The sequence below is a fragment of the Dryobates pubescens genome, chromosome Z, assembly GCF_014839835.1.
Source record: "Dryobates pubescens isolate bDryPub1 chromosome Z, bDryPub1.pri, whole genome shotgun sequence".
NCBI classification, from domain to species: domain Eukaryota; kingdom Metazoa; phylum Chordata; class Aves; order Piciformes; family Picidae; genus Dryobates; species Dryobates pubescens.
This window is the reverse complement of record NC_071657.1, coordinates 41,270,340-41,290,411: the sequence shown is the minus strand read 5'-3', so window position 1 is coordinate 41,290,411 and position 20,072 is coordinate 41,270,340. Positions and strand designations below refer to the sequence as shown.

The 20,072-nt window shown below is 45.7% G+C and overlaps 1 protein-coding gene across 2 annotated transcripts; it reads right to left on the bottom strand.

The window, feature by feature from the left end:
- Positions 1-3,884: 3,884 nt before the first annotated feature.
- On the bottom strand, positions 3,885-13,362 carry RGMB (repulsive guidance molecule BMP co-receptor b). Of its 2 annotated transcripts, none has more exons than XM_054178622.1 (3): positions 13,040-13,362; positions 9,972-10,483; positions 3,885-5,132 (listed from the first exon to the last, which is right to left on the bottom strand). In XM_054178622.1, exons 1-3 carry the CDS (start codon positions 13,155-13,157, stop codon positions 4,464-4,466), a joined length of 1,299 nt encoding a protein of 432 aa, XP_054034597.1. In that variant the 5' UTR covers positions 13,158-13,362; the 3' UTR covers positions 3,885-4,463. The 2 variants fall into 2 exon arrangements, with proteins under 2 accessions (XP_054034597.1, XP_054034596.1); XM_054178621.1 differs by lacking the exon at positions 13,040-13,362 and adding an exon at positions 12,647-12,839.
- Between the last annotated feature and the right edge of the window lie 6,710 nt (positions 13,363-20,072).

The following is a 20,072-nucleotide window of genomic DNA, read 5'->3' as shown; positions in this document are numbered from 1 at the left end:
ACCTTCTAAACAAATAAGTCACTGCAAGTCATGACAAGGCATTGTATAGGTAGTCTTTAATAACTGGAGTAAGACAGATAGAAATACAGCTTAGGAGAGTTAAGACACATGGGAATTAAATAACCCAAAGCCTAACATTGTCAGTGTAAAACACTGCAGCTGTACTCACATGAAGAAAATGAACACAAGATTTGAAACTGTGCTGTGAGTCTGTCAAAAGTGAGGAAAGCCACAAGCCACCTGGGCTTGTCTTTTTGAAACATGTCCACTAATGAACCCCCTCATTAGACAGTGCAAAGCTGGCAACATTGCTATTATCATATTCTTAATACCCATATGCGGAGGATTTCTTGGCAGAACGTGGACACCTGATGGGAATAATGAACAACAGTGGACAAGGGAAGAGCTATGAATGTCATCTATCTGCTCTTCCATAAGACCTTTGACTCAGTCTCCCACAACATCCTTCTCTCTAAATCAGAGAGACATGGATTTGATGGGTGGACTGTTCAATGAATAATGAATTGATTGAGTAACTGCATCCAGAGGGTAGTGGTCAATGTTTATATGGAAATCAGTGACAAGTTGACCCTCAGGGGTCAACACTAACAAAAACAAAAAGTGAGATCAAGCACACCATCAGCAAATTCGGAGATGACACTAAATGAGTAATGCAGTTGACAAACCAGAGGCATAGGATGCCATCCAGAGGGATCTAGAGGTGGGCTTTTGCACCTCGTAAGATTCAACAAGGCCAAATGCACCTGCTGCTCCTGGGTCAGGACAATCTATGGTATCAATACTGGGACTGAGAGGAACCCCTGTGGAGAAGGACCTGGGAGTACTGACAGAAGAAAAGCTGTATGGAAGCCAACAATGCATGCTCACAGCTTGGAAGGCAAGTAACATTTGGGCTGCACCAAAAGAAGCAGTCAGCACTCCAAGGGAGACGATTCTGCTGCTTGACTCCCCTCTGACTAGACCTCACCTGGAACCCTCAGCTCAGGAAGGACATGGACCTGTTGAAGTGGGTGCAAAAGAGGGCCACAAAAATTATCAGAGGACTGGAACACCTCTCCCATGAAAAAAGGCAGAGAGAGTTGGGACTGTTCAGCCTGGAAAAAAAGAAAGCTGCAGGGGACCATTTATTGCCACCTTAAATACTTAAAAGGGGTTTCTAGCAAGGCCTGTTGACAGGACAAGGAGTAATGGCTGTAAATTAAAAGAGGGTAGACTTAGACTAGATACAAGGAAGAATTTTTTTTTTTTTTTTACAATGAAGGTGGTGAAACACTGGACAAGGTTGCCCAGATTGGTAATAGAAGTTCCAGCCCTGGAAACATTCATGGTGAGGCTGGATGGGACTCTGAACAACCTCATCTAAGTTGTCTCTGCTTACTGCACAAGGGTTGAACTAGATGACCTTTAAGGTTGCTTTCAACATGAAGCATCCTATGATTCTATAAACCTGCAGGAGCTACATTATCAGAGATATCATAAATCCTTAAGTGTAACTCATCTGAAACAGCACCATTAGACAGCACAGATAGAACCACCTGCCACTAGTCCACTCTTACCTTCAGCCTCAACTCACTTCTCACTTTAATCTCAAGTATTGCCAGAATAGAATAGAATAAACCAGGTTGGAAGAGACTTTCAAAGATCATCGCATCCAACCTATCATCCAATCCAACCCACCTTATCAACTAAACCATGCAACCCAGCACCCCATCAAGTCTCCTCCTGAACACCTCCAATGATGGTGACTCCACCACCTCCCCAGGCAGCCCATTCCAATGGGCAATCACTCTCTCTCGGTGTAAAATTTCCTCCTAACATCCAGCCTAAACCTCCCCTGGCACAGCCTGAGACTGTGTCTTCTTGTTCTGGTTCTGGCTGCCTGGGAGAAGAGACCAGCCCCGACCTGACCACAACCTCCCTTAAGGTAGTTGTAGAGAACAGTAAGGTCACCCCTGAGTCTCCTCTTCTCCAGACTAAGCAACCCCAGCTCCCTCAGCCTCTCCTCATAGGGCTTGTGTTCCAAACCCCTCACCAACTTTGTTGCCCTTCTCTGGACTCGTTCCAGCAAGTCAACATCCTTCCTAAACTGAGGGGCCCAGAACTGGACACAGTACTCGAGGTGCGGCCTAACCAGTGCAGTGTACAGGGGCAAAATGACCTCCCTGCTCCTGCTGGCCACACTGTTCCTGATGCAGGCCAGGATGCCATTGGCCCTCCTGGCTGCCTGGGTACACTGCAGGCTCATGTTCAGCCTACCATCAACCGGTACCCCCAGGTCCCTCTCTACCTGGCTGCTCTCCAGCCACTCTGACCCCAGCCTGTAGCTCTGCATGGGGTTGTTGTGGCCAATGTGCAGAACCCAGCACTTGGATGTGTTAAATCTCATGCCGTTGGACTCTGCCCATCTGCCCAGCCTGTCGAGGTCCCTCTGCAGAGCCTCTCTACCCTCCAGCAGATCAGCTCCTGCCCCCAGCTTGGTGTCATCTGCAAATTTACTGATGATGGACTCAATCCCCTCATCCAGATCATCAATAAAGATGTTAAAGAGCACAGGGCCCAGCACTGATCCCTGGGGGACTCCACTAGTGACTGGCCTCCAGCTGGATGTGGCACCATTCACCACCACTCTCTGGGCTCGGCCCTCCAGCCAGTTCCTAAGCCAACGCAGTGTGCTCCCATCCAAGCCATGGGCTGACAGCTTGGCCAGGAGTTTGCTGTGGGGGACAGTGTCAAAGGCCTTGCTGAAGTCCAGGTAGACTACATCCACAGGCCTCCCCACATCCACCAGGCGGGTCACCTGATCATAGAAGGAGATCAGGTTGGTCAGGCAGGACCTGCCCTTCCTAAATCCATGCTGGCTGGGCCTGATCCCTTGGCCGTCCTGTAAGTGCTGTGTGACTGCACTCAGGATGACCTGTTCCATAATCTTGCCTGGCACTGAGGTCAGGTTGACAGGCCTATAATTCCCTGGCTCATCGAACCGGCCCTTCTTGTGGATGGGCACCACGTTGGCCAGCTTCCAGCCATCTGGGACCTCTCCAGTAATCCAGGACTGCTGGAAAATGATGGAAAGTGTCTTGGCCAGCACATCTGCCAGCTCTCTCAGCACCCTAGGACTTGTGGGGATCCAAGCGGCTGAGGAGATCTCTAATTACCTCTTCCTGGAACAGAGGGAAACTATGCTGCTCCCTGGCAATATCCATCCATACAGGGAATTAATTAGTTTCTTTGAGAAGGCTACTGCTGTCCTTACTAGTAAACCAGTCCCTAACCTAGCCAAAATGGTCATCTTAAAAAGTAGGAGCTTTCATTCCATGAATGAACTCTTATTCCCCTGAAGGCAAACACTAGCTCAATCAAGTTTGGTTAACAAAGGCAAGTACTATTTGAATCTTAGCACTTCCAACAGTCCAAAGCCTGCTTGGAGCTATGTTTATTGCACCATGTATTAAACCTTTCACTTCTTGCAGTATACAAGGTACTAAATAAAACCAAACTCCAAGCCACAAAATCATTCTTATCCTAGCTCTTCAGTAAAAATAGTTAGTCTGAAGCCTCACTTTCCTCCTCCTTCTGAATGTATAGATAGAATTAGCACCTAAGCAAGGGACTGAATTCAGGCTTGTGATTTCTGTGGTCAAATCTGGGGGATGACTTAAACCTTGCGGTGAGAAGGTAGCTGCAATAGTTACATGCTTACACAACTAGACCATTAATGTATTTCAAAATCATAGCACTGGTGGAGAAGATGAAGCTATGAAGTGTCACTTCAACATTCTCTCTTCCTCTTTTGAAACTCATGCCAAGAAACAAGGAAATGCCAGAATTGCAAAAAAAAAAAAAAGATTCTGTAACTCATGCAGTCCAAGCTGGCCATCTGAGCTAACAGGAAGCAATTCACTCTTTTGGTCCAAAGAAGCAAAGGCCATTTGTTTGATGGACAGAATACAATCCAGTGAGTAATTACTTTAATTAATGAACCCAGAAAAATCACCAAAGTCATCACAGGACTAGAAACATATTGTCTCTAGAGTAAAAGAAATTACATAAAAACACCACAAAGTAATTAAGTTTAAAAACATGTGTTAAGTATTACTTAGAAAGAGCACTAAAGATGGTATGCAGATGTTTATAATACGTAATAGTCAGATACACACATAAATATTTAATATATAAAAAATAAAGTGCTTTTATCAGGCCCCAATGCAGGGACATTATAAAAAATTTCACCAAATGGAAAACAAATAAATAAAACCATTACACAAAACATTAATGAAAACAGTTAATACAAGATGTACAATCTGGTGCATGTCCAAAGACAAGCCATCCCTTCCTATATGTATATACATATGTATATTGTGTGTGTATATATATACCCATCATCACTCCATATATTATGACATTATATATTTCAAAACTTTGTTAGAGGAAAAAAAAAACCTCTATGAAAACACCACTAGGATAAAGCACACAAGTCCAAGACCCACAAAGAATTTGCTACCTTTGTCCATGTTACCAGCTCCACTGCTGGGAAAGATATGCCAGTGCTCTTTTCTGGGGTGCAGTGCCTCCACATCCTGCAAGGCACTGTGAGCTGCAGCTGTGAAATTAGTGTCACCAGTGGTGAGCAGATCAAATATGCATGAGTAAAAATAGATGTCCTTCACCAGCATCTTCTCATGGCATTTAGTGGTGGCAGTTTCCAGTGTGTACACTGACCAGGGATGAGAAGTACCACTGTGAGGGAGCAACTGCTCCCTAACAGGCAACATTAAGTGGCCACTACCATCAATACGTTCACTTGAAGGACAACCATTCACACACAGCTGCAGATCCTGGCTCTCCTCATAGTCCATGACCAACTCTTGAGGCATGCGAATGGCCAAGGTCAAGTAGTGCCCAAGCTGGCGTATATACACTGTAGTCCCAATGTACCTGGCATCCATTTCAATGTATTTGCCACTGATCTTCTCCACAATCTGCAAGCTTTTGGTGTTTCCATCACCTCCACTTGTTGTACCATCAACAAAAGCTGCAGGCAAGTTGTCAGTCACTGCTTGATATACTTTCTGATCTGTACAGTCTTGGTATGATTTAAAGATAACAGTTATCTGGGAGGGAACCAAGCAAAAAGCAAAGTTAGTGGAAAAAAAATAATTGTTATTTCAACCCCTTCTCATTTTGCAGCAGAACATACCTGGGACTGCCCACTACTTCTGGAGTTTAATACCAGTCCACTGCTGCTAGAAAATGTGCCCATGGAGAAATAGAGCAAGGCTGAAAGGTATGTCTTTGAACAGTGACTTCCAACACAGAAACCAGGAGCTTAAAGCCTTAAGTCAAAACAGAAAGAGCAGATCCTCCAGTCTTACATAAAATGAATAGTTAGGCTATTTGGCAGATCAAGTTTGGAATGTCCACCAGCTTTTCTTACAATGAAAAGTATAATGAGGAATCACATACAATGCAGAAGATACATATGTTGCTTCCTTTACAGTTTCACAGAGGAGTGACCTCTTGGAAAGGCCAAAAGGAATTCTGCACCAAGAACAGGTATTTTAATTATTACTTCCATCACTAATTGTATACATCAAAATAACTTGCAGTCTATTATTTAAGCAGTCTGCTGTAAGATTCAGAGTACTCCCAAACATATTAGAATCTAATATTACACTTTTTCTTTGAAATCTACTCTATAGGAACCTCACATTTTCAATTCAGTTGACCAGCACACTTCTGCACAACAGTCTTTGTTTCCTGATTAAATAGCTGACTACAGACTATCTGAAAAAAGCCTCTACCCTTGTTAGCCTCACCTCTCCGTACCAGCTGTACAAGACAAGAGTTTTCCCTTCTCCCTTTTCCCACTGCAAAACCACTCCTAAATGGTATCACATTACTTTTCAATGTTTGGTTTGTCCCAGTCAGTCTTTCTGTCTCAAAGTCAATAACTGCTATTTTAATTTTATACATTCTTACTGATTGTGCTGGGTTGAGGCAGCCCCCTCTCTCCCCACCACGGGCAGGAATAAAACACTCAGACAAACGGATTGCAAAAGTGATGAAAGTTTAAATAGAAAGCAGTGAATGTTACAGAAAACCCAAAACACAGTGACAAAGAAAGATCCCAAAGCAAACCCAGAGGCATCCCATTCCCACCTGAGGGTACACCCGAGACCCTCAGGGCTCCTTCTTCCCCCTCCCTCTACTGGGCTAGTCTCAGCTGGCCAGGCCTGAGACTGCCCATCCCCCCGTGGCCTTGGGCCTAGCCAGGCCCAAAGCCAGGAGACATCTCCCCCGGTTACCGGCTGGTGGAGGAGGAAGAAAAGAGAGAGTGCTAGACCCCGCACTGGATCTTATAGTGGTGCAAAGAATTATGGTAGGAAATACACAATTTCCTGTGTCCATCCCTCTGGGCTGGACTTCTGGACACAGGAAGTGAACACACCAGGGGGGCACCCAGCTCAAACTGCAACACTGATGCTGACTGAAATACTCCAATTTTGTTTATCTGCATTGATCAGGTATACCACCAGCTTGAGATCATCTACAGCAAAGCAATTTGGTAAATGGATGCCTGTGAACCATAGCTAAATGTGAATGCCTACACCCAAACATGCAGAAAATGCACAGGTGCCCTTGGGGCTCTAAAGGCCACCTCACAACTTTGTGCTTAAGACAGGTAAGCTCAGCAACCCAGATAAGAGAAACCAAGATCTGTGACCAGTGCTTCTGCATATAACTTAGAGTCTTGTGCAGTAAGTGAAGTCTTATATTTTAGATAACAGTTTTGATAAAACAGATTTCTATCTCAGCCTGCTTTGATACTGAGGCATTCCTACTTCCTCAAGTGCGTTTCCATTGTCCTGCAAGGAAAGAAAGATCTATATTTCAACAGAATTAAAGCTCTAAATCTGCACAGCACCTGAACAAGTCTGGAGTCAAAAAGAGTTAATGGTTTTAATGAGACACAAAACTGTCTACTTGATAAAATAGTTAAGTAAGACACTAGGCACCTTTTATCAGGCAGCAGCCACTGAATTATTCTCTACAAAGTTCCCTCCTCTGCAAGACTGAAACACAGAATTTCAGAGACAGAGGAGGAAAGTAGAAACCTTCACCCTCAGGCAATGTTAGCAATAACACTGCACACTGAATGAAGGTTTCCACATATCTGGCAAGGATGCTCCAAATAGAATCAACTAGTCTTCCCAAGGGCATCCTCATATTTAAACACAGAAGTTCAAGGAATTAGGTTTGGATACTTTTGTGTGATATCCACCTAATCCATAGGCCAGACCAGTAACCAGAGTTCTCTGAAGTCCTTCCTCTAACCATCCACTCCTGCCTCAGTCTCACATCCTGGTACTGACAGATACTCAAAAGCCTGTTCCAAACAGTGATGAAACAAATTTCACTGCAAAGTTTTCTCTGTTTAAATTCTTACAGTAGCAGAAAGCATTAAATAGTGGGGGAAAAAAGGTTGTTTCAAACAAATTTAGCATGTGTTATACACGTGTATGTTATCTATAGTACTTTTTACACTGGCTGGATGGTAACAATGTCCCTAGAAAGCTGCTCATGTTCACTCTGACTAGAAACTAGCTGCCTTTCTAAAACTAGGACAGTGAAATCCAAATGCCAAAATCCTTGGATGAAGGATTTGAAAGTATCAGCCTTTTTCTCTGGAGACATACAGAGCTCTAAAGCCTCTACAGTGAGGAACTCTAAAACATGCAAATAAGGTCATTTAAGAGACTTACCTGAAGATGCAACATAGAAATTACACTAAGCTATAGTTTCTAAGCTTAGCTATACTAAGACTACTAAAACCAACAAGAACAATAAAAAGCCTCCATACAATCAATCTGCACTTGCAATATTTCATTTTGGAATTCATCCAAATGAAGAAAATGAAGATTACTACAAATCACACTGCACAAGCAAGGCCTTTCAAGGATGGTGCTGCTGAGCTGCCAAAGACCGTGGAAACCTTCACGCATTTGTAGAAGATGCCTAGACTGTGTGTCTTTAACAAAAGCAACACTTCTGAGTTCTTGTACTCGTCTTCATCAGGACCATAATAAAATGTCTGAATAATAATGCTGGATGTCAGAATAGAATAGACCAGGTTGGAAGAGACCTTCAATATATCTTGCTATTTTACTATGCCTTCATAGACTCACTTAGTTTAGTGGTTAACTTAGTGGGTTCATGATTTAAAGTCTTCTTCAACCTAAGACCCTACCTGCTATAAATGTACATACCTTTTAAATACCCTGGAGATGGGAACTCAAATACTTCAACAGGCAGTCTGTTCCAGTGCCTGAGAACCCTTTCAGTAAAGAAGTTTCTCCTCTTACTCAATCTAAACCTCCACTGGCACAACTTAAGGCCATTTCCTCTCATTGTATTACTTGTTATCTGGGAAGAGACTGACATCCACCTCACTACAACCTCTTTTCAGGTAGCAAAGCAGTAAGGTCTCCCCTCAGCCACCTATTCTCTAACCTAGTAACCCCAGCTCCCTCATTCACTCATCAAAGCATTTGATCTCCAGACCCTTTACCAGCTTCACTCTCTATTTTGGACATGCTCCAGCATCTCAATGTCTTTCTTGCAGTGAGGGCCTCAAAACTGAACACACTATTTGAGGTGCGATCTCAGTAGGGCTGACTACAGGGGGTGATCACTTCTCTTGTCTTTCTGTCCACATAATTTCTGATACAAATGAAGAACACTGCTTGATAATAAACAGAAGTCAACCTACACCTTCTTCTGCTGGGTAGATTTCCAACCACTCTTTCCCAAGTCTGTAAGTGTTGCATGAGGCTGCTCCAACCCAAGTGCAGGACCCAGCATCTACCATTATTGAACCGCATACAATTTGCAGTGGCCCATCAATACAGCTTCTCCAGGTGCCTCTGCAGACATTCAATCCCCTCACATAGATAACCAATAAACAGGCCCAAAAACTGAGCTCTGGGGAACACCACTTGTGACATGCCACCAAATGGATTTAACTCCATTCTCTAACTCTTCTTGGGTCTGGCCCCCACAACATGACCTACCAGTTTCTCTACAACAATGCTGTCAGAGACAATGTCAAAGGCTTTAGTAAAGTCCAGGTAAACAACGTCCACAACCTTTCCCTGATCCACTAAGTGGGTCACCTTGTCATAGGAGATTAAGTTCTTCAAATCAGATCTGCCCCTTAGAAACCCATGCTGACTGGGCCTGATCATCTGGTTGCCCCTGCATGTGCTGCATAATGGCACTCAAGACTCAAAGACCTTCCCTGGCACAGAGGGCATACTGATAGGTCTGCAGTTTCCTAGATTCTCATTTCAGCCCCTCTTGCAGACAGACATCATGTTTGCCAATCTCCAGTCACCTGGGACCTCCCCACATTCCCACCAGCTCTCTCAGTACCCTTGGGTGTATGGCATCCCACATATTTTTTTGCTACCTCAATTCTCCACAGTTCCCTTTCTTGTCTCTGTTCTGAACACTCAGTGTCTTGGTAATTCATGCCACTACGTCAGTGTTTTGTTTTCTGCTGCTATGGCTATACAATTTAAATAATGAATGAAAAGCAGAGACTTAAGACTTTTTCCTTGCATCTTGCCTAGGACTTTACTTACTGCAGAGGAAGTCACCAATGATGCGATTTGTAACTGTTATAAAGCGTTACATTTAGTATCCTTAAAGGGTTATGTGGTGATAAGTAGAGAGTTTTCTTGTGGTGTGGAAGAGCCAAAGGAAAAAAAAGACCTGGTGTAAGTTTTGATTGATTCTTAGATAAGACTAACAGTTACACTTTAAGATTATTGCATACAAGATTCTAACAGATGCTACACTTTTTAAGCTGTTAAGCACTAAGTGACTTATTCAACCATCTCAGCCTTTTACTTCTGTACGCATGCACAGTATTTAAGAACAATCCACACCTTATTTGTAGCAGTAGCGCTGGATCCTGGGACCACAGGCACATTGGTCACTTGGACTGATAAGTAGTCATTGTCTACAAGAGGCCAAGCACCTTCCACTTTGCAGGTCTGGAAGTGATCCTTAAAAGTCCTCAGATGAGGATCACCAAACAAGCCACAAAACAGGTAAGTAGTAGGAGGAGTATTCTCTCCTCCCTGATGTTCTCTGCCTTCTTTGTGGCCACTGTAACTGCAGGGATCATGGGCCTCTTCAGAGTTGGTGGAGGATGTGGGTCCATCTTTGGAGCAGTTTCTCTGGCTCATGAGGTCACTGATCCCAAGCACTGCTGAATGGTAGACTAAGTTTCCACGGCATACTTTGGAATTACGGTAGGTACAGGCAGAGTACGCTCGCAAGGCCTTGCAGAACTCCACATCAAAGCCTGCAAGAGCCGAATTCAGATGCGAAGTTAAGGACACAAAATCGGCGGTGCACTTTTGAATTCGACAAGGTGTTTGCAGCTGGCAGTCACCTAAGCACAAAGCAGATGTCAGAGAGAAATCAACCAAAACTCTTAGATTGCAATACCCCGTTCCACACCCAAAGGTATTGTAGAAAACAACTTGAAGACAACTTACAGTACTTGCCCACTAGGGAACCACTATGTAATAGAGAAAAAGGGTTGAGAGGCAGAAAGATAGCAATACAGACCATCTCAAAGACTAGGATATCCCATACATGACTTAATACATTACTTAATGTTGTCTAGATGGAAATTAAAAGCACTAACTCATGCCAAGTATGAGCTCAGCATTTCTTTCCAGCTATCAGTGATGCAATTCTGTGAAGTTAATCAGTTAATAAGAAAGTCTCCATTTAGTCTTTTAGCACTTTACACAAGTTACATTTAACAAAAGCAGAATCCTCCCCCTCAAAAGGATGTGGTAAAGGAAACAAGCAATACACCTCTAGACAAAAACAGACTGCATGAAACAGAGATTCTCTTATAGCAAGCAAGGTGAGAAGGAAGGTAGGGAAGTGGGCAGGTCACAAATTCAAACTTTGGCACTGACACAGCTAAAGCTTCACTACTCACTTTCTGGGACTAAGCAAGAAAACCAGCAGCTGTTTAAGTGGAAGTTGTCAGCTAATGAACGCACACACTGCAGTAACAGTACCTCTTATATTGTAATTCAACAATAAGACAAGAGACAAATCCTCTACTCACAAAAACATAAGTATTTCAGATGTTTACAACAGGTACACGGTTCCATCTACATTAACAAAACAATTAGATCTTATCTGGTTATCTGATTTCCACAAGGAAAGCATAATTACTACCCTAGGAAGCAAACTGGTGTTTTACAGTCGTCTTCTACACAGCTCTCACTGTCATGATCTGAAATCTTTTCAGATTGTCACAGTCTGTGGGTAACTTTTACACAAGAACTTGTAAGGAATAGAAATGAACAGGAGCTCACTAAAGCAAAGAGAGACACACATTGCCCAGGAGTTAAAACTAAGAGGATTACAGTCAAAGGAGAGACTGGGTTCCCACCCATCCAGAGCTGAAAATAACCATTACAGAAAATGGACATTCAAAAAGACTATGTGCTGTCCAAGCATCCAAAACACTCTGTGCACATTTGTCCTTTTTATGACCTATAAAATTCAGCTGTGAATACATAATTAATCTGTAATTTCAAACTGTCATAAAGCAGATTTTAAACACCATAAAAATGCTTACAAAGATACATGGAAGTATGAAAACATGGGAAAATAAAATATATCTTAACAGATACTCTTCTCTGCCCTCAAACACCTCCTTAAAACATTTTCCACTTGTTTTGTGTTTCGCCAAATATGCATGGGTCCAGTCAGACTTTAATGACCTAATTTAAGTGTTTTTGAACTCCTAAGACACAAGGAATGAAAAATGAACTAAATAGTAATGTAAAACTTCTCAATTTTAAACAGTTTTCTGCAACTCAGAGCAATGACAGGATGTTAGCAATTCCTTTGCTTATTCCTTAGCCGACCCTCCTGTGAGTCAGTACTCACATAACTTACTGCAAATATCCAAACCACAAATTTAAAAGGACAAAATGTTCTGTCAGTGATAGGCAGCTAAAGCAAATCTCCTGTCAAAATCCCAAGATAACACAGCATCGAAGCTGGAAGTCTCTAACCTATGGCCAAGCATGACAATTAATTGTATGAGTAAGTAATAAGTACTCAATTGACCTTCGTTCAAAAGACATAGAGATTTGCAGAAGCACTACAAAAAAAAAAACACCAACGTTTTCCGGTAGGAAAAAACAAATGAACAACCAAAAAAACACTATGCCAAACAAAACTGACACAAGCAATGCTGGTTCAGTGATTTTCAAAGCATCCCAACTTTTCTTGTATTTCTCTTGAGTTATGATTTGTGATAATATTCTAATCACACATAAATTAGGTCTAGCTGAGCACAGTGCCAAATAGTCTCATAAATCTATGATTCCAACAATCCTTGCAAGTATGAAATTTGCTCGCTGCTTCGGTGGATTCTTGGCACAAATGAACAATGATTTGACGAAAATTGGATTACCTCTCCCTGCAAGTATAAATATATACATTGGCTCAAGCTAGAGAGAAAGGTCGAGTTGAAAACACAGACCATTTTAGCGGCCATATGCAGTGTGTAGAATACCTTCCACCATCTCCGTATCTTCCAGCCGCCAAGCAAACGCTGGCTCTTCCCGGAGCAAAAGAAAGAAATAGCAGTTCCCCTTGTCTTCAAGCAGGCTGCCACAATGCCCTGCGCTGCCCGGCTTCGCCCCCCATCACGTCCAGCGCTGCATCAGTCTTCCCGTCTTCCCATCCGCAGACTCACGACGCTATCCGCACGCCAGCCAGGCGGGAGGCAGGGTGGGTCCAAGCTGACACCGCTAGCAGCCCCTCAACGGCTCGCATCACCCAAGCGCCTAACCCTTCCTTCGACCCGGTACTGCCGTGGCCAGCCCGAGGCCACCGTGCAGGCGGTACCGCAGAGCCCCGGCCCCCCGCACTACGACCCGCCCCGGACTCGGGCCCACCCCGGTACCTGAGCCCAGCAGCAGCCTCAGGATGGCGACAAAGCCGAAGGCGGCAAGCGACGGTCGGCGCGGCCTGCAACGCGGTGGCTCAGCCCCAGCGGCACGACAAGGCGCAGCTCTCCCCATGCCCGTCCATGCAGCTCCCCAGGCTGGCGGCGAGACAGGGCCGCGGCATGAGGCGGCGGACGGGTAACTTCCTCACTGCTTCCTCCTCCCTTTCTTTCAGCGGCGTGACGACGAGCGGAAGCTGCCAGGCCACAGCGGGGCAGGAGCGGGACGGTGTGGCATGGCGGCAAGAGGAGACGAGCACAACAGAAAAAGAAGTCGGCGAGCCGGCAATAGAGTCAAACTGAAAAAAGACAACCGGGCGGTACCACCCCGGCAGCCCCAACTAGCCCGCAAGTCCCACGACGCGAAGTGCACGATGCCCCACCCGTCGCCTCCCACTGGCTATCCGGCCTGTTCAACAAGCCCCACAACCGGCCGTCAGCGCGGCCTCGCCCCACAGCCGAGGTTGATTCGCGCCCCCTTGCGCCTCGCCTCCTGCCCTTCGCAACAAGCCCCACCTCCGTCCCGAGGGAGGGGAGCGGTGCCTGCCTGTCTGCCTGGGGTGCCGCTGCTTGATAGCTGACGGTCAACCTCGGCACCACTATCGGGACCCCTACGCTGTCCCTGCGACGGCGATTGGCTGCACTAACGCGCAGGCGGCGGGAGGGTCCGCAGTGCCAGGCGCTGCCGCAGTGTTCGCGCGGATCCGGCTCGGCCCAGGGCTCCGGCCAAGTCGGGATGCTAGCAGCTCAGCGGGAGCGACGCAGGGGTCTCCGCTAGGCAGCGGTGACACCTTCTGTAGGCGGGTCCATCCTGGCACAAGCCGTATCTGCTGTTTTCATGTGCCGCCCCCTTGTCCGCGGATACGGCTTCAAGAACGCTCGCGGCAGAAATGGGAAAAATAGCGAAATTAAACGGACTTGTCAGTGCAAGAAGTACTGTTTGAACTCAGCGTGGTTTACTTTCCAGAAGGCATGCGTGATTCCTGAGGTGCTCCCTTGTAGGCAGCATCACCAGTGCCCGGAGGGAGCACGACGTGTGACTCCTACCGGGCTGTCCTGGGCATCACAGGTAGTACCGTGTTCCTCTGTGTCTTCACAAGGGGAGGGTAGAAGTCACGGCACTGCAGACCTTAGGTAACTACGCTGGGTACCCAGGGCATGTTGTTCTCTTCTCCTCGGAAGAGACCTTATTGTGGCCTTCCAGTATCTTAAGGGGGCCTACAAGAATGATGGTGAGGGACTTTTTAGGGTGTCAAGTAATGATAGGACTAGGGGAAATGGGAAAAGAAATAGAAATGGGTAGATTCAGATTGGATCTTAGGAAGAAGTTCTTCCCCATGGAACAGGTTGCCCAGGGAGGTGGTAGAAGCCCCATCCACAGTGGCTTTTAAGGCCAGGCTGAATGTGGTTCTGAGTAATCTGATCTAGTGTGAGGTGTCCCTGCCCATGGCAGGGGGGTTGGAACTAGATGATCCTCAAGATCCCTTCCAACCCTAACAATTCTATGATTCTATGATTCTATGTTTGATTCTAGTGTGCTGCGTGGCTCAGCTGGCTTAAGGCTTCACATGCTGTCCCACTGGACAGTATATGATGCTTTGTAGGACCTGCATATCAAGTAAGTGTCAAAATGGATGTGGTGAGCAACCCTGCTATGGGGACAAGAACAGCACCTGCAGAGAGATGGCTCCACATCTGCATTGTGGAGCATGCTGCTGCAGACATGCCAACCAATGCAAAACACAATTGAACCAATGCAAAACCAATGCAAAACACAAGTTTCTCACCCATTTTTTTAGGGCAACTCCACTACCTCCCTGCCCAACAATATTAATCTCATCAAGCAAAACCTGCAAAAACCTGAAAGCATAGCAGCCTCACAAATGCACTGATATTTTAATTTCTTGTTTCTTTCCAGACGAGAAAAGGCAATCATTGCCATGTGTAGTACTTTAGGTTTTTTGCATGCATCCTGGCCTTGTACTCCAGTGCATGGACTGAAGCCTGTCAGTTGTACCTAGCATGCACCTAGAAAACTGCATTATACTGCCTGCCTTTGCAGGATACCTGAGGAAAATGCATGCTGCCAGCACTGCTCCTACTAATGATACTGTGCAATAAAAGTAACTAGCTTGTTAGCCTTTGTTTCTTTGAGATCGTACAAAACACAGGTGGAGAAAGTAATCATTTTTGTAGGCCTCAGATAAGGAGATGATTAATTGTGGAAGGAAAGGTAATACATGCTGAAGTCAGCAGTTTTCTTGAAGATAAGAAATCTTCTAAACAGTTAAGACTCTCACTAATGAGTCCACACCACTCTGACCAAGGACACAGTCTCAAGCTGCGCCAGGGGAAGTTTAGGCTGAAGGTGAGGGGAAAGTTCTTCACAGAGAGAGTTGTTAGCCGTTGGAATGGGCTGCCCAGAGAGGTGGTGGAGTCACCATCCCTGGAGGTGTTCAAGAGGGGATTGGATGTGGCACTTGGTGCCATGGTTTAGTAGTCATGAGGTCTTGGGTGACAGGTTGGACTTGATGATCTTTGAGGTCTCTTCCAATCTTATTGATTCTGTGATTCTGTGACCAAGTGTGAACCTCAGGGCCAACTAGTGAACAGAGTGATGCAGAACATTGGCGCATCAGAGGAGGAGGAAATTCTGCTTGAAGACCCTTCCCTAAAATTCACCAGAAGACAGGAATGCACCTGTGGAAGAAACATTTGCATATATTAGCATAAACTCTGAAAGAGTAATGAATCTATTGATCACCAGATGTTACAGAATTTTATTAAACACAATACATCACCGAATAGAAAATTTTGGCAATTTATTAAGTAACAAGGCAGGAGCAAACACAGAGCTGGGCGACAGGGGAGTCTCCGCTCCGCCAACTGCTGCGCTTAACACGAGTTCCCGTCCCCCTTTATAATTTTTCCTCCTTTGATTGACGCCCTCCTTCTCGAAACTTCGTGGCTCTACTCTGCGCATGTGCACCCAGTCTCTTCCAGGTCTCCCCCACCTCCCGCTGGTCACAGCAACGAAGATTGGCAGTCCCCCTCCAGCCGCTCCTCAGATGACAGCCCCGGTCCCGCCCCATGGGCGTGCCCAGGCACGCCCATACACACAGAGTAAGGTTTTATGGACAAAACTAATCAGATGGACAAAACCAATCAGGATGTACATCCCATTCTGTCACACCAGATATTTAGAGAATATACATAGAATGGTAATATACATTCTCTGTAAGATGCTCCTTCAGGTGTTCATGTGGGTAGAGCGATTCCCTTGTGTTCCTGGCCATAAATAAAAGGAATGCCTACTCCTCAAAACTGAAATCAGCATTAGGGAGTTTACTTGCCATTTTGGTAACACTAGGTCTGCCTTTTCAGTAGCAACCAGTGGGGCAACTTTTTCACTCACCTCAACTTCAGGAAGAGACTACATTTCTGGTACAGAGCAAGGAAAACCCATGGTACTTCTGAAAGTGACTTTCACTGGAAGCACTCTGTATCAGGAGCTGTTTGCTTTATAGGAAGCAACTTGCAGTTTGCAAAATCGCATGTGAACCCAGATGTGTGCTGGACAGCTCGACAATGGTTCCATTCTCTCTTTAGTCCCCGACCCCCAAGATCTCAGCATCTGGGAGCTGCTTTAAGGCACGTAGAAGAAATCCCACAATGAATAAGAAAACACGCTTATTTGCAGCACCAGTTTGTAAACGACAAATGACTCACCCGGGGACTCCATCCCCTATCGCCCGCAAGCGGGGTCCGGGCACAGCCAGGCCTTCAAGCAGTTCCCGAAGTGACAGAGCGGGTGGGTGGGCAGGTGCTGGGAGCTGAAGGGGCCGTCGGTGAGTCAGCAGCCAGACGGGGGGGCCGGGGCGCCACCCCCACCGGGCACGGCGGCAGCCGTAGCGGGAATCCAGACAATGGCCGGCGTTGGGGGAAGAGGCAGCACAAGCGAGCGGCGCGCTTCGGCATGTCTGCCGCCCATCCTCTTTCTCTGGCATGGGCACAAAGGGATGAGATAGACTTTCGGTGACAGACAGCTACAGAAAACTAACTGAGAAGAAGTGGGAAGAAAGCAGGGAGTACGAGCAGCACCCGCGGGAGGGCAGGGATGCCCCTCCGTCTGCTCCTCCACTCTCCTCCTGCCCCTGGGTTACTCGGTCGCGCCTATGGTCAGCACTCATCGGCCCGTATACGAATCATCGGTCTGACCCCAGCCCCTGGTCTCTCGCCCCGACAACTTGCCTGAACCCTGCACCTGAGGGGCAGCCCCGAGCAGCTTCCTGGTGCTGCTGTGGCGCAGTGCTTATCCTCTCCACATGACCTTGGTGCTCAGCCCCCTCAGCCGCCAATAGCCTCATACTTATCAGAGTACTGGCAGCCTCATATAAGCAAAGGCAGAGTGTAGTAGTTGGGCAGAAGGGTGAATACAGTGAGGAAAAAATCCTTGTGGCTAGGAAAGTCTTGGTTGGGTTATTAGAAAACTTATGAATTCAAACTGATGTTCTTTCTCTCGCTCATTCCCTTTTCCCTCCTGAATTTACTGTGCTGTCTTTTGGAGTAGTAGATGTGTAGTAGTAGATGTTTGGGGGGGCCAGGGGTTGTATTGTGCACTTGAGCATGTATATCTTAAAATGACCACACTTTTGCCCCTTTGCTGCACATGTCACTGGTTTCTCTGTTCCTCAATCGGGCAAGATAGTTCTGGGCTCCTCAGTTTAAGAAGGACATTGAGATACTTGAACATGTCCAGAGAAGGGCAGTGAGACTGGTGAGAGGTCTTGAGCACAAGCCCTGTGAGAAGAGGCTGAGGGAGCTGGGGTTGTTTAGCCTGGAGAAGACGAGGCTCAGGGGAGACCTTACTGTTCTCTACAACTACCTGAAGGGAGGTTATAGACAGGTGGACATTGGTCTCTTCTCCCAGGCAGCCAGTGGCAGAGCAAGAGGACATATTACCAAGCTGCACCAGGGGAAGTTTAGGCTCAAGGTGAGGAGAAAGTTCTTCAGAGGAAGAGTAACAGGCTAGTGGAATGGACTGCAGAGGGAGGTGGTGGAATCACCATCCCTGTAGTATTTTAAAAAGGATTGGATGTGGCACTTGGAGCCATGGTTTAGTTGTCATGAGGTGTTAGGTATTGGGTAATAGGTTGGACTTGATGATCTCTGAGGTCTTTTCCAACCTGGCTGATTCTGAGATTCTGTGATTCCGTGAACAGAGAGTCTTCCAAATATGACTTTGAATAATGAGTCTACAACTCTCTCAGTATGCATGAACCTTGGGGTTAACTAGTGAACAGACTGAAGAAGATCATCAGAATATTGGCGGAGGAGGAATTCAGGGGGATTTTTTTGAATATCTTTCCCCAAAATTTGCCAGAGAATGGGAGTGTGCATGCAGAAAATACATTTGCATATATTAGCATGAGCCCTGGAAGATTAATGAATATGTTCATATCTTTAGCAGTGGTCTGGATGAGGGGATTGAGTGCACCCACAGTAAGTTTGCAGATGGCTCTAGTTGGGTGGCTGTGTTGATCTGCTAGAGGGTAGGGAAATTTTACAGTGGGATCTGGACAGGTTAGATGGATGTGCCAAGGCATTGAACAAGGCCAAGTAGCAGATCTTGCACTTGGGTTACAACAACCCCATGGTAAGCTACAGACCTGGGGATGTGTGGTTGGAAAGCTGGGACTTGGAGAGGGACCTGGGGCTACTGATTGACAGTTGACCAAGTATAAGTCAGCAGTAAGCTCTGGTGGCCAAGAAAGCCAATGGCATCCTGGCTTGTATTAGAAACATGGGGGCTAGGAGAAACAGGGAGGTGGTCATCCCCCTGTACTCAGCACTGGTGAGGCCACATCTTGAGTACTGTGTTCACTTCTGGACCCCTCACAAGGGGACACTGAGGTGCTTGAGCATGTTCAGAGGAGGACAACAAGGCTCGCGAAGGGCCTGGAGCATATGAACTACTAGGGGCGTCTGTGGGAGCTGGGGTTGCTCAGTCTGGAGAAGAGGAGGCTGAGGGGAGACCTCATTACTCTCTACAAGTACCTGAAGGGAGGCTGGAGCAAGGAGGAGGCCAGCCTCTTCTCCTCGGTGATAAGTGACAGGCCTAGAGGTTTCAAGCTGTGCCAGGGAAGGTTTAGGCTGGATATTAGGAAATATTTCTTCACTGAATGGGATATCAAACATTGGAATGGTCTGCCCAGGGTAGTGGTGGAGTCACAGTCCCTGGAGGTGTTTAAGCAGTGTATAGACCTGTCACTTAGGCACATGGTTTAGTGTTGACCCTTCAGTGCTGGGTCAAGGTTTAGATTGGATGATCTTTGAGGTCTCTTCCAAGTGGATATTTTCTGTGATTCTTTGATTTCTCAGAAAAGCAATGGATATGCAATGATTCATAGTTTAGAAGACATATCCAAACCCTGTGTGGTATGCATGGGCTTTATGAAATGATTTGCACATGCATTTGGCTGTAAATAAATGTCTTTTGCTCCCTAAAACCTTCTAACTGTTTTCAGAGAGTTGGAATCTAATGTTTTCAGTAACATGATTACAGGCAAATAAGAATAACTGGACAGAGTTTGGCAAAAAAAATAATTAAAAATCTAAAGCCAAGACGTTTCTTAAGACTTTGAAAGTCAAAATAGGCATCTATGAGACAACAAGACAGACACATAATACCATGGGCTTCTTTTTCCTATTGGCAGAATGCAAATCTCTTCCAGAATGTAAAAAAATTCTCTTTCAAAATGTAAAAAAATAAATATCTGAATGGCAGTGAAACATTATTTCTGTAGGGCTGTGATAATGAGTAAGAAGAAAACTAGGATAAAGTTAAAGGATAATCTCTTTATCTTGGGATGCCTAGACTGGTATCAAAAGAGTGGATCCTGAAATGTGAGTATCGGAGAGTATTGACTCCAGTGTTAATAAGATCAGCTATTAGAGGCACTTTAGGAAGCAAGTGTAATCATGATGTGGC

Coding starts and splice junctions, on each gene's coding strand:
- RGMB (XM_054178622.1), bottom strand. CDS start 13,157: ATGGGGAGAGCTGCGCCTTGTCGTGCCGCTGGGGCTGAGCCACCGCGT. Junction 10,484..13,039: donor GAGGCTGCTGCTGGGCTCAG/GTACCGGGGTGG, acceptor CTTTGTGCTTAG/GTGACTGCCAGCTGCAAACA. Junction 5,133..9,971: donor GCGCTACTGCTACAAATAAG/GTGTGGATTGTT, acceptor GTTCCCTCCCAG/ATAACTGTTATCTTTAAATC.